The sequence below is a fragment of the Aptenodytes forsteri genome, unplaced genomic scaffold (assembly GCF_000699145.1).
Source record: "Aptenodytes forsteri isolate BGI_AS27 unplaced genomic scaffold, ASM69914v1 Scaffold132, whole genome shotgun sequence".
Classification (NCBI taxonomy): Eukaryota; Metazoa; Chordata; class Aves; order Sphenisciformes; family Spheniscidae; genus Aptenodytes; species Aptenodytes forsteri.
The window spans coordinates 1,838,287-1,851,460 of NW_008795520.1; the positions used below are offsets into that span (position 1 = coordinate 1,838,287).

The window sequence follows — 13,174 nt, forward strand, 5'->3', positions numbered from 1 at the left end:
CTTTACAAATGTACGTGTGTGTGTGTGCAGATGTGTGTGTGTACACATGTATGCAATGCAGTGTAGATATGTTCAGGTACCCATCTGCAATCGAGTGCCAGTTCAGTGGGTATGCTTGCTATGGCTGTTAAATTAAGAATGGAGTGGGCTAGCTGTAACCAGCGGATTATTCGGTGAGCAACATGCTGTACAATGTTTTAAGTCAGGGAAGAGAATGCTTTTTTACTGACTTACTGAAAAGTGCCAAATCACACTGAGGAAGCTTACAGAATCCAGCACAGGGGCGGGCAGGGGCTTCATTAGTTGTTGGGCAACTTGGGCTGTTTTACACATTGTGGCACCTCCAGTCCCGTATGCAGGGTCACCTGCACAAAGAAGAAATAACACGTAGATTCAAAACTGGGACATCCTCAGCAGAAAGCATTTGTGAAGGCCAAGAGCAAGTAAATGACAGGGGAAGGGCTATGGGACTTCAGTTCCAGGTTTAAGTCATCAAGAATATTAATGGAGACGATATTGAGCCCCTGAAATAAACAAATCTCCCTCCCCCTTCCCTCCTGAACATCTCGGGGTCTAGAAGCCAGGTGTCCGTATCTCTTCCCAAATCCAGCCACCGGTTGCAGGTCTCCAGCAGTGCTGCTTGCTAGACACAAGATGGATGGCGTCTTTGTGTGAGGGACCCCGAGTACTTCAGGACAGGGATCACACAGTGGAGCCCTCTGTGTATGTACTAAATATAAGAAAATCTTTTTATCTTTGCTGTCCTGGCAGGACAGAGCACAGGACATGTTAGTGTTCCTTCTATAACCTGACATCTCTACAAGGTCAGGGTTCCCACACCAGAATGGTACCGGAGTACCATTCAACAGCAAACACAAGCTTAGGCTCAGAGTTTTCCCCTGCCCCCTTGTCGGCCACGCTCTGCCTTAACTCAGTTGTGGTAAGAAATGTAAGCCAGGTACTTAAAGGATGTAGGGAGCTAACACTGAAGGTAGGTTCTGAGTAAAAATCTGTGTGGAATACAGCAGTGAGAGGCTCAGAGAAGTGCCTGTGTCTTCCACGTTGGTGCATCAAATACAATAAAGCTATGAAACCTTCTTGAAAGATTTGGATGCCACCAGTAACGAATGCTAAATGTTCATGTACTAATAAGGCCATGCGAGGTTTCTGGTTTCAGTTTGGGTGTTTTAAATGACGAGTGTTCCACCCTGGCTGCATTGGTCACGCCGGACCTAAGCTGACCTCCTTCTGTCCTCAGGCTCCTGGGTGTTTCCATAGGTTCTCCCTTACACTACATCCTGTTTCTAGCCATATGCAGTGGTCTTGAAGTAAAAATGCATTATATTTAAAGAGGGTTCCTCCAAGAGGAGATCCTCTTGAGAACAGAAAGCAATCTCCAAAATTCAGAAAGAACGCTGACTGGGTCTTCTCTGTTGCACTAATTCTCTGACCTACGTTGTCTTTGCTCTCCTTACCACTGTGCTGTTCACATTTCTGTCTCTTGCCAATGTTAATCTCCAAACATAAGATGTAAGAGGAATTAGGATACTCATGGTTTTTAGTCAAACTGGCAGAGGAAGCCTTAGCACCGCTGCTTTCCAAGTGGAGCGCTGCAGCAAAACAAGTGTAGGAATTAGTGTGCGCAGGTACTTTTACTTGTTTTTACAGTATTACTCCTCACATCTGTGAGGCAAGGCAGAAGGTCAAATGCAGTTTTCCAAAAAGTGTTTGTAGCCTAGGCGTCAGTCTGAGAAGGAGAGAGCCCCTATCTGTACTGACTACCTACAGATGACATTATCAGCCCCAGCAGCAATGGCCGGTAGCATACATTCTCCTTTAGATGAGAAGGGTAAGTGGGACTGAACTGCAGAAGTCCTACCTGGACGTTTCGATTGAGGCTCAATGCAGGCATGAAGACACCCTCGACGTTTTCAAATGCTGGAGGCCCTTGCTGCTGCCCATTTATGTAAAAGGTCAGGTTGTGCTTGTTCAGGTCCAGGAGAACACCAACGGTGGCACCTTTAGAAACTCCTCCTTCAGTCCTAAGGTACAAAGGGACCACACTGTTGGTGAAGGCAGAGTGCTACAGCCCCGCTGCTCTCTCTAGCACAAGGCAGTCTTACTAAGCAAAGGTAGAGTGGAGCAGCACGGTGAAATGATTATCCCTGCAGCATTGGGCAATGACTCATCGACATACGTAGCACATTCATGGGAGCTTAATGGGGGGGATGCTAAAGAGAAATTAGGTCCGTCTCTCCTCCAGCTGCAATCTAAGAGCTGAAAATGGGGTCCAGAGCTAACAGGTCCCCTCAGCTGATGAGAGATGGGGAGGTGAGCAGGTCAGGTTAGTACTGAGCGTGCGGGACAGGAGTCCTGGAGACATGGCTTCTCGGAGCATCCCTGCTGTAGTGAAGCGATGCACAGCAGGGAATGAAAAAGCAGAAAGCTGGTTTCCTAGGCATTCATTTCTAATCATTATGCCTGCTGACAGCTCGAGACTCAGACTTCCAGTTCTGAGTACTCACCTTGGCATCACCTAAAGGGACCCAGCTTTCCAGAGACCAGGGAGTCAGCACAGGTACAACAGACAGTGGTTTTGGGGAGGAAGGGAAGATGGGGCTGGTTAGGGATAAGCGTAGCTCCCTGACTGACAAGGTACTCAGCTATAGGACTGGGAGCTGTTTCAAGTGTGCAGGCATCGTTATTAACACCAGTGATAATTGGTTGTGTCAGGAGCAGCTGCTGAGAGCTTCCGTGGTATCAGAGCTTGCCAGGACAGACTCAGCCAGCCATTACACGCTTGAGCGATTTGACATTAATGCACTTTGATTTGGGGGTTAGTCAAACCCAGTATTACTTTAAAGAGCACTGAGCAAAAAAATCTACTAGATATGCAGATTGGCCACAGGCACTGCTACTCTGATAATATCATGGGCGCTCTGCAATGGATTTACAGCCTGACACAATTTGTTCAGTATAAATCAGATTTCAAATAATTTGCAGTAGGAAAGGAAGCAGCTGTCTTTTGTCCCACGCACTCCCCTCAGGCAAACAACATTCACAAGATTAATGCAATTTTAACATAAAATTTATCACAACAGGCAGGCACAAAACATCAAAAAAAGAGGGGGAGAGATCAAAATATGATTAGGAAGAATATAGTGCAGGGTAAGAAATTTTCATCTTGTCCACTAGGTGTCATAAACTGGTTTCCTTTAGACTAAATGTGGCACATGGTGTTTCCTCTGAAGGTAAAGGGAGTTTTATCTGTGGCATAATAGTATAGAATACTATTCTGACTTCTCCGTTTAAAGCTCTTCAAACAGTAATAGTATAGCTGAGAATCACGAATTGGGTCTGAGATGTCTAAGATTTCAAACTTTACCCTTCTCAGGTTCCTTTTATTTGCTTTCTGGTCCTATAAGCATTAATAAGTTTCTCTTTGAGCTCTTCTCCAAAACGATGAAGTAAATTATTTTCCAACAAAAGTTAAGATGCTTACCTATCCTCAGTATCTCAGTATCTAGACTGTTTTTATTAAAAACACCCAATAATAAAACCCATTATGAGATTGTGGGAAGCAACAGTAGTATGATCTAGAGCTATTTACAAATAGATTACATTATTCTTTTCTCTGCTTAGGAGCAGCTCTGATTGTAGGGCACCGCGTTTTATATCCTGCAGTGTTTTAAAATAGATTTTATGACATCCCTTTTAAATGACATTGATTCTCTTAGGGAAACAGAAACAGCAACTTTGCCTTTTCGAGATTATTAGGCTCTTTCCTATATGATAAGCTAGTTTGCTTCTTGTGGGCTAATTAGCTGGGTGCTGCACAGTGACATTGAGTGACTCCTCTGCAGCCCCCGGGGACAGCCCCGCTGAAGAGGAGATAGATGCTGCCTGCAGAGCCCAGCCGAGGTGAGTGCAGGACCCAGCTGAGGCCCCTCCAGGAGCCACAGGGGCACGGGGGCGGAGCAGAGGGATGGGGACCCTCTCCCTTCCTTCCTGCCACAAGTCTTGCAGGACTTCAGCAGGTAGATTGCCCCATTCCTCGGCCGCCACCTCCCCACGGTGAGCAACCAGCTCTGGCAGGACGAAGCCAGGAAAAAGGCAAGCAGGGGCACTTTGCCGTGCTGCTACCAGGGAGGCTGGACTTTTCCTGAGGCTGAACAGATTCTCTTCCCGAGCACCCCATGATTTCCTTGGGAACAGTCCTTTGAAGACCCCAGTGCTTTTTGGACTACTGTCATGGTCACTTCCCTTAGGAGGAGAGGTGGGAGAGTCAAAGTTTCGTGAGCAAACTTATGCAAGGCATTTCCTCACTCTTCTGTACATCATTCAGACAGTATTACAGGATAATTTTTCTAATAAATGCCTTAGTTGCAATAAAAAAAGCCAGCTAGCTCAAAAGACTCAAACTGATGTTGCTCTCTCCTGATACACTTCTGTGGCAGCATGTAAAAAAGCTGCTGCTTTACTGTAATGAATTTTTTAAACTACTTAATGACAGTTATACCATAGGCCCCTAGTAATCTGCAGGCCATGTAAAAGGGAAATACAACTGTTTGTTACAATACTTCTTCAATAAATACTTTGCATTCATTAAATGATAATCCAGTTTTGAAGATATGCACCGCTCTCTCATTATTTCAAGTAAGTAAATCCCACTTCTCACACCTCTTTTCTCACAGTCCCGCACATTTTTATTTCTGTGTGCAACGGTAAGTCCTGGGTGTGGAAGTGCTGTGCGGAAGCCTGGAAGGTCAGAGTGCAGATAGGGGAATTTGGCTACAACGAAAAATGCCATTGCCTGTGGCAGTGGAGGCTGTTATTCTAAGATGCTTTCAGCAGCAGCTTGGACAATGTGCAGAACAGGACTGCATGGATTGGCTTGAGGAATTAAGAATAGTAGTAAGTTTCACTATTATTGAAAAATAAAGCTTAACAATTTATGAACACTTTAATAAACTGAAGAATTAGTTTAACTCTCCGTTAACAGTATTTTAATCATGAGCTTTACAGTAACTTAATAACTTTACCATGTCTATTGTCAAGACAGTATTTTTCAGTCAATTATAATATTTTTGTGTGATGAAAACCTGGTCTTGAGATCTCTGAAGTCAGTGAAGAGACTCTCCTGATCGCAGGGGGCTTAAGACTACGCTCCAAATTCTCTAGATTTTGACTTCCCACTGTCTTTCAGTATAAAATATTTCAGTGCAATTTCCATCTCTTTCTTTACATAACCATGTAGCGGCTGGAGTATCACCTATAGCACCAGGTACTCCTGTTCTTGGGAACTTTGCCAAGGAACGGATCTATTGCCATGAATAGTGTCTCTTAGCAATGGGCATACACCATCTCTGGTGTGAACTGATTATTTCCAGGAACAACGAGGAGGAACATACCTCACAAATCTATATCCCTGCCCTAATGTGTTTTCTTAACCAGTTTGCTCAACCTATTCTCAAAGATTCCTTCTGTTTTTGATAGCATTACAGTTTTCTGTTCACGCCTCTTCTTCTAGCGTTACAGAAGTCATGATAGTTTTTAAGGATGTAGACAGGTCCAATTTTGCATGCTGTGAGTGAAAGGAACAGGAAAGTACTCTAAACGTGACAGGTCCCATGAATAGGTCTTTCAAGCTCCACCTCAGCTTAACTTTGAAGCTAGTCATTTATTTATTGCCCTAATTTATTCTCATGAAGATTAGGAAACATGAAATGATTACTAAGATGTAACCTCCATCACAATAACATCCGAGAGGCTAACAGCTGACAATAAATTTCCTTTGGACTGTGATATTGTGCTGTCATGCACTTGTCTCCAGCGGGGAAAAACAACTAGGCAGCAATAACCGTTTCCACAAGACTATTACAGCTAATGAGTTAAAAAACTGACCTACTTGACTGTCACGGTTAAAAATATAATGCCTAGACCTAATTTCATTGAAGCGCATGTGATTTCATAAGACTACATGCCCTTTATGAGTGTACTTCACTTGAACAGATATTCCATGGGTCTATCCATGCCTTGGATGTGCCTGCAAAGCCTTTGTGTTTTATCTAGTAAAAACTGGGAAACTATCATCAACAGAAAGCACTTCGTTCTCCTGTTTAAGCAGGATGATTGGAAATCCAAAGTGTTTCCATTGTTTGTGCTTCCCAGAAAAAAAGCTTTTGCTTAGCTCACGTATTGCTTGCCGGGAGGAGCATGCTGAGGACCAAATCCATAAAATAGGTTTCTGGGACAGTAGTACACAGAATGGTTGCCAGCTTTTTTCCAGAAAACATAAGCTGTTTCACAGAGCATTAAAATTAATACAGCTTAACATTACTTCCGCCCTAAACTGAATCAAGGTGTTAAAGGGACAGAGAACCTTTTGATATATTTATTATACTGATGTTATTTTACTCTATATTGTCTTCGGACATGATCTAAGGTCTTTGGAGCCATGGAAAATATTCCAGTTGACTTCAGATAGCTTTTGATCCAGCTACAAGGTTCTTCTACCTGTCTGTAATGAGCTGCAAAATCGAACTATGCTTCAAACAAAAATTCCCAGCAATTGCTGTATACTTACTTAAAATACAAGTATGCTTTAGAGTATAAATGACTATTCAACGGGAGACATTACAACCAGCTTTAGGATACAGGGCATGTTGGCATGAACTTATCTCTTTAAGGAGATAATACCTGCATTTGAGCATTTTAAAAATCACTGCAAGCTTTTCTTTTAATCATTTGGTATAACAGAAACAACACCTGTGCTAGTGACTGTGGAAGACCTGCTGGGACAGTCTGTAGAAAATGAAATCGAAATTGATTCCCGCTCTGCCGCAGACCTGCTGCGTATCCTTGGTCAGTCACTTTATTCGTACATCAATCTCCCATCGTGATACAGGAGGTATACAAATACACCATTTTCCAAAATAAGCGAGGAACTTAGGATCCTGAATCACACTCTTCAGCGGAGATCTCAAGGGTCTCAGTTCCCGTAGTACCCAGCTGACCTTCAGCTATGGCACACGGAGAGAGAGCAGTGCAGTTCTGCTCTGGTGATACCCCAGGGAGCTTCAAGTGAAGCTGACCATGTCTCCCCTACACAGTCCAGCACCATGTCAAGGAAACACAGCCAGCACTAGGCTGAGGTAACTATCATGAGTGCTGAAAGCCATGCAACTGTGTCAGCACAACACTGGATCTATGCTGATACACGCTGTCTCTGTGTGATCCGTCCCTGGAAGTAGCTTCAGTTAGAACATCTCCCCACCGCTCTGTTGCATAGAGCACACAGAGCCTCTGAGTGGTTGGAGAAAGAGGGGTTTGGTAACGATGGCTCAGGGGCATTCTGAAGTCCTCCTTTGTGTAAGTTGGTTGTACTAGTTGAGATGCTTTTCAAAGCTCTTCAGTACAATGGCTCAGTTGGGCGGAAGCTGTCACTTAGCCCTCACTGCCAAACAGTCCCTTGTGTCCGGATTACCCCAGGTGTGACCTACAGCATTACCCTTAATCAGCTTTCAGGACTGGCAATAAACACCTGCATTTTGGACAGGCGATCACCAGTGCTTTGCTTAATTATTGTGCAACCCTGCAGCCAAGATTCCTCCTAAGAAAGAGAATCAACCACCTTTCTCCCTGCGCTCCGCCAGCAATGAGAAAGAAATCCTGCATCCCAGTGCGCTGCGCTCCTGTCTGCTGGCACCGTAGGTGGGACATGCAATAACTGGCTTAATCACAGCAGGGGGCATTTAGGCTAGATCTCAGGTAAAAACTGCTAACAGTGAGGATAACAAACACCAACACAGATTGCGAAGGTGCAATTTCTGTCACTAGTGATTTTTAAGAAGGAGTAAAATAACTACATTTAACAGGCAGATGGACTAGATGGCTTGCTGAGACCCCTTCCTCTGATGCAAAGCAGAAAAAACGATCAGTAATGAGAAAAACATGCAAGTGGTGCTTACCGATTGGTGTGAGAATTGCAATGCATGAACCAGCTGCGGTTGTTGTCAACATACATGGCCCATGCCTTGTCGTCCTTGCCTAGCATCATGTCCTTGACGACATTAATCCTGGCAATACCAAAAGCTGGATCCGGATGGTTGTCATACCGGTCCACATGCAGTTCCCAGTAATGCACGCCCTTGGAGAAGGCTGCTGTGCCAAGAACAACCCGGTCATCGTAGCTGTTGCAGGTGGCAGTCTGGTTGTCATTTGACAGCACTATGTCTCTGTGAGCTGAGGAGGGGTCGAAGGTGAACCACGCCACTGTGGAAGGGGAAAAGGAAAGGCAGGATTATGGCAGAACGGGCTGTGTTCAAGTGTCGTCTGCTTTACTTCAATTAGGAGAATGAGATTCTGCCTTCCTTAAAGACCCCACTGCACTTTCAGGTAATAAAGACAATCTTTCCTCGTTACTGTAGGCAGCCATACAAGATTGCTTTGAGCCCGTACCCTGCTGTTTTTCAGCTCAGAAGTGCCTTATATTATCTGTGCTTGTTCCTCTGAACGTAAGCTGCCAAGGGCAGTGACTTTCTGTTCTCACACAGTAACAGGAAAGTCATTGAGGAGACAAAGGCTTCTCCATGATACGGAAACTGCTCACATAGGTGAATTTGTCCAGGATCGCCTTTAATGGAAATGGAGTTCTGCTCTGTCTGTGCTGGTTAGGACTGACTTCGCTAGTTTATCAAAGGGGAAAAAAAAAAAAGGAAAAATCCCAGAAAAAGCTCTTAAAGTATAAATATTTTATACTGGCCTATTTTGGCAACACAGCATAAAAGTGGAAGTGATAATATCAGGCACTTCTCAATTCGTTGCAATACCATTAACGAAGATGAACTTCTTGTAATGGCCGTATGGATGTCAAGTATAATTACAGAGGAACAAGCATGAATTCCCATCTCTGTATTATCGCACCTTGCTGTGAAATTGAAGCAGTAGTGAAGGAAAAGGCAAATTCCAAAGATATACGTAGAAGTGGAGACAGAGTGGCACAAAAATATCCTGTGTGTTGCATAACTGCTTCCGTATGCTACAGCAAATAAGAATCCTAGTTAGACCCCAGACTTCCACAGCCAAATAAAATTGCATGATTTGAAACCTGAAGTATTACTGATAATGGAAAATCCCCAAAAGTGCTAGGAGGAGAGCTCAGTCCCTGTGCACACTCAGTTCCTGGCCTCTCCGCTCAGATGATCCAAAATCTCCATGCCAGTAAGTGCCAGATATTAGTGGGTATAAAGGGATGCAAGCGTCCTGCCACTGAGACCTGCAGTTTTTCACTTAGAAACTGGCAAAAACCCAACTCACCATCCGATGTCTGTAAAATAACTGTCTTGCTGTAAGGACCAACCCCCGATGAGTTGAAAGCTTTGACTCTTGCATTATAGGTACTGTTGAAATGAAGGCCATCGATGGTGCAGAGAGTCTCCTTGCCAACATATACTTCCTAAACATTCCAAAAAAAAAAGGAGAGAGAAAAAGAGGGACATAGTTTAACTGTTTCTCTGTGCCTTGTGATCACATGTTAAGACTTCTAAATATAAGTCACAAGTGAACAGCTTCTCATTGCTTCCCAGGATGTAGAAGTTATGCTGTTATAACACGGACAGCCACAGCAGAGGAGACATCAAGGATGGTTAGCAGTGGAGACACTAAGGTGAAGAGGAAGCTGGAAGGGTACAGCAATAAAGGGCAACACAGAAAGATCTTAATTTTTATCCTCTTTTCCTAAATATCTGCTCCAAAACACTATTTTGGATAGTAGTCCCAGTGTCTGACCCACCGTGGCCATTCTTATATTTATGTAGGACCAAAAAAGGGGGGCGTGGAAGAAAAAAAAACCAAGTAAGAAAAGTTTTATTCTGTTGGAAAGGTTGTCTCGTGCCTGTGTTAAAGTATAATTTTGAAGCCTGCAAACACAGAGCCAGAAGAAACTGATCTCGTAAAGATTAGGATCACATGCATCACATGATAAAACAGCAACTAGACAACATAAAAGTCTGCAACGATCTATTAAACAGCAAGCACTTGTGTAATGTGAAATATTTCAGGAGGAGGAACATCTAGGCAGACTAATGAAGAGGATTAGTCAGATTATACAGTCTATGATGAACTGTAAGAAGCCTAGAAACATCATGTTTGTTGGAAAACTGAACAGAAAATGACAGAAAAGGAAAAAATCCTGTCTTGGCAGTGGGTTGAAAGCCACAATTCCTTTCCACCTCCGATTTCTCTGATTCTGTGAAATCCATAGATTTATGGTAGCAAAGGCCCTAAAGAGCTTGAGGCTGTGACTAAGCGGACCACTCAGGCCCCAGTTCAGTTAAGACACTTAAGTATATGCCTAAGAGTAGTCCTGTTGATTAAGGCTCTTTGATATGAACCTAAAGTGAATTAAGTATGTGATGAATAAGAAAGGGATTACTTAAGTTTACAGCGGACCATGTGTTTGTCCACTTTGCTACCATGGCGGCTGCTACAAATAACAAAATCTCTTGTGTCCTGAGTTAGCTGATGATCTTTCATGGAAAGAAAGAAGAGTTTTAATAGAATAGCTTAATTTATCTCCATGTTATAACATTTGCTGTCCGTGCAAAAAGTTGCATTTGTAGGACAACTCTCACATTTTCTAATTCATTTCATATTTTTACCACTGTTCACTGCTTGTGTTTATTCAGATTGATGCTCTCTGCTACGATGGGAGACAAAACTCGCTCTTTAAATCCACCCATCGAATACTGATAAAGTGCAGTCAGTGTCATTGCTTTCAGATATATAATCCTTCATGAAAAGGGTCAGCAAACTCTTACTGAAATGGCATTGCTGAGAATCCTGCAGTTTATCTTTCAATGGGTAAAGGGTATTTCTACCACAGCAAGCAAAGCATTCCCCTGAGAAGTTGTCACCCTAGATTTTTAAGGATTGAGATGGTTTTGTATCTTTTTTAATCCAAAATCTTGACATGGCAGGGCTGGCAGTCCTAAAACCTTTGCCAGTTACAAACCCCGCCCCCCCCCCAAATGGGCTTGGATACGCACCAGCCTGAAATCTTGTTTATTCACAAGTATTTATTCAGATGTGAATAGCACTTGAAAAGGTTTATCCAAGACACTGGAATTCATAACACCTTGTTCCTAACTCTCCATTCACCACGCACTGATAACACTCTTACCTACTAATACTAACTGTATCGGCAGCTCCCAGCAGCCATTCACAAAGGTATCTTTTCACACTTTCAGTAGTGGAGAACAGCCTCTTCAAACCCATGTGAAATGATACTTGGACCAAGGAACGGAGGAGACCTTCCAGAAACACAGTGCCCTCTTCAAAATGCCCTGCCAATATCACTGTCTCTTCTGATGAGGGGCGTCCAAATCAGGTGCCTTTGCTATGGGTGTAGCGATTTGGCACAGGGAGGCAGTTACTTAGGTGGACCCATGCCAGGCCATTTTTAGCTTGAGAAACCTTTAGGTTTCCAGTGAGAAGCCAGTTTGCAGCTCCCGAAGAAATGCCATCACATGTTTTTGGCAAAATTTCCCATTTGTGAAGAGAGCAGCTGTACTCCACAGTGATCTCCAGATGCTTTCAAGGCACTAGCCCCTAGGGGATGCACTGGGCCAGCCTGGTCCTGGAGCAACAGGAGCATGAAGCCTGTCTGAGGAGGAAGGGTCACAGCTTCCAGCAGGACACGGCTGGCAGGAAGCTGATTGAATGACTTCTGTAGTTTGTTTATCGGGATGTGGTGAGAAGGGACAGAAGCCTATAAATACCCCGCACCTGCAGCCAGGAGCAAGCAGTTGTGGCATCACCCTGAGGGTCTGGAAGGACAGCACTCGGGATGCCTTCCCATACTTACCAACCCCATCACAGCGTGTCTGCGGAAAGCTTCCACCAGCCTGGTCTCATCCACTCCCAGAGAAAAGACTTAGAAATCCCGTATTTTTATGCAGGATCCCATTTTTACTCAGAAAACCAGGAACAATTGAGTTGCATTTCTGGACCAAGAACCTCAGCTGTTGAAACAGGGTGCTTACGACAGACAGTAGGGGCTTCAAAGAAATCCCTGATTTGTGGAATGGACCACTTTCCGCTCCTGTAGGGCTAGTATGGGGTTTTCTGCTCTGGTACACTCCAGGGGGACCTCAAGGCCCTCTTTGCCAGAGCCCTGAGAATAACTTCAACCAAACTTCCTACCCAAGCTGGGGGTCCTTCTAATAACCAGCATCTGCGCTGCTTTCTACATCCATGCGACGGAAGCAGGGATGTTTTGACAACCCATATCTTCCCTACCCCCTCTCCCCACCCTCGGACAGGCACGAATCCATATCCTGAGGAAACTCACATACAAAGAAACACAAATAAATGCTGAATGAAATTCTCACTCGGAATTGGCCACCATCTCCATCATCAAGTTCCAAGATATAACCCTCCACTGGGTTGTGGCTCAAAGGTGGCATCCTCCAGGCCAATGTCACACTGTTGTTTCTGGTGCAACACTTCTCCAGCTGCAGTAATGGGACGGGTGGCACTGTAACAGGAACTGGGTACAGATTAGTGTAACTCTGCCCTACCCCATTAGTCTGTGCCGCAAGCAGTATGGCGACCGCTCACCTCCCTCGCCTCGCAGGGGAGTCAATATTCGTTAGGAAGAGGGTCCGTTCCCTTCCTTGAAACAAGAGGCAGTAAAAATGATATAACAAAATGTCGTTACTCAGTTAGACAAATCATTGGGCTGAAATACGTAAACAGAAACATATCTGGACATGCTTCTGGTGCCTCATAAGAGCTACAGTCTGGGGACCTCACGTCTGGTTTCCTTCCCAGGGGTGACTGGCTGGAAGAGTTTTTTCTCACACTAGAGCACTTTGCCCCTGCTGTCCCCAAAAGGAGAGAGGCAGCAGCCATGGGAGGGGGTGTCTCGGGCCACAGGGCAGCATGGAAGATGCAGTGCTGCCAGGAAGCCCAGCTCATTAACGAAGAATTGGGTTATTAACCAGCAGAGCAGCCAATCCTCCCAGCATGGCGGCGAGATAGAGCCTGAACTCCACGGACAGCAGGAAAACAATTCTTCACAATAGTTGTTGTTTTTTTTAAATCTTATCTAACACACCCCCACCCCCACCCAGTTTTTCATCAAAACCACCTCGGATATGTTATCTTTATG

General features: G+C 44.4%; 1 protein-coding gene across 1 annotated transcript in view; it reads right to left on the bottom strand.

Moving 5' to 3' along the window:
- Positions 1 to 299: 299 nt before the first annotated feature.
- The window catches only part of TRIM67 (tripartite motif containing 67), a 38,445-nt gene continuing 25,570 nt past the window's right edge, over positions 300 to 13,174 (bottom strand). Inside the window, exons 8-12 of the mRNA XM_019472704.1 lie at positions 12,393 to 12,538; positions 9,319 to 9,457; positions 7,971 to 8,274; positions 1,880 to 2,042; positions 300 to 365 (exon numbers count right to left, since the gene is read on the bottom strand). Coding sequence (XP_019328249.1) covers positions 300 to 365; positions 1,880 to 2,042; positions 7,971 to 8,274; positions 9,319 to 9,457; positions 12,393 to 12,538 — 818 coding nt within the window. The remainder of the gene's footprint in view (positions 366 to 1,879; positions 2,043 to 7,970; positions 8,275 to 9,318; positions 9,458 to 12,392; positions 12,539 to 13,174) is intronic.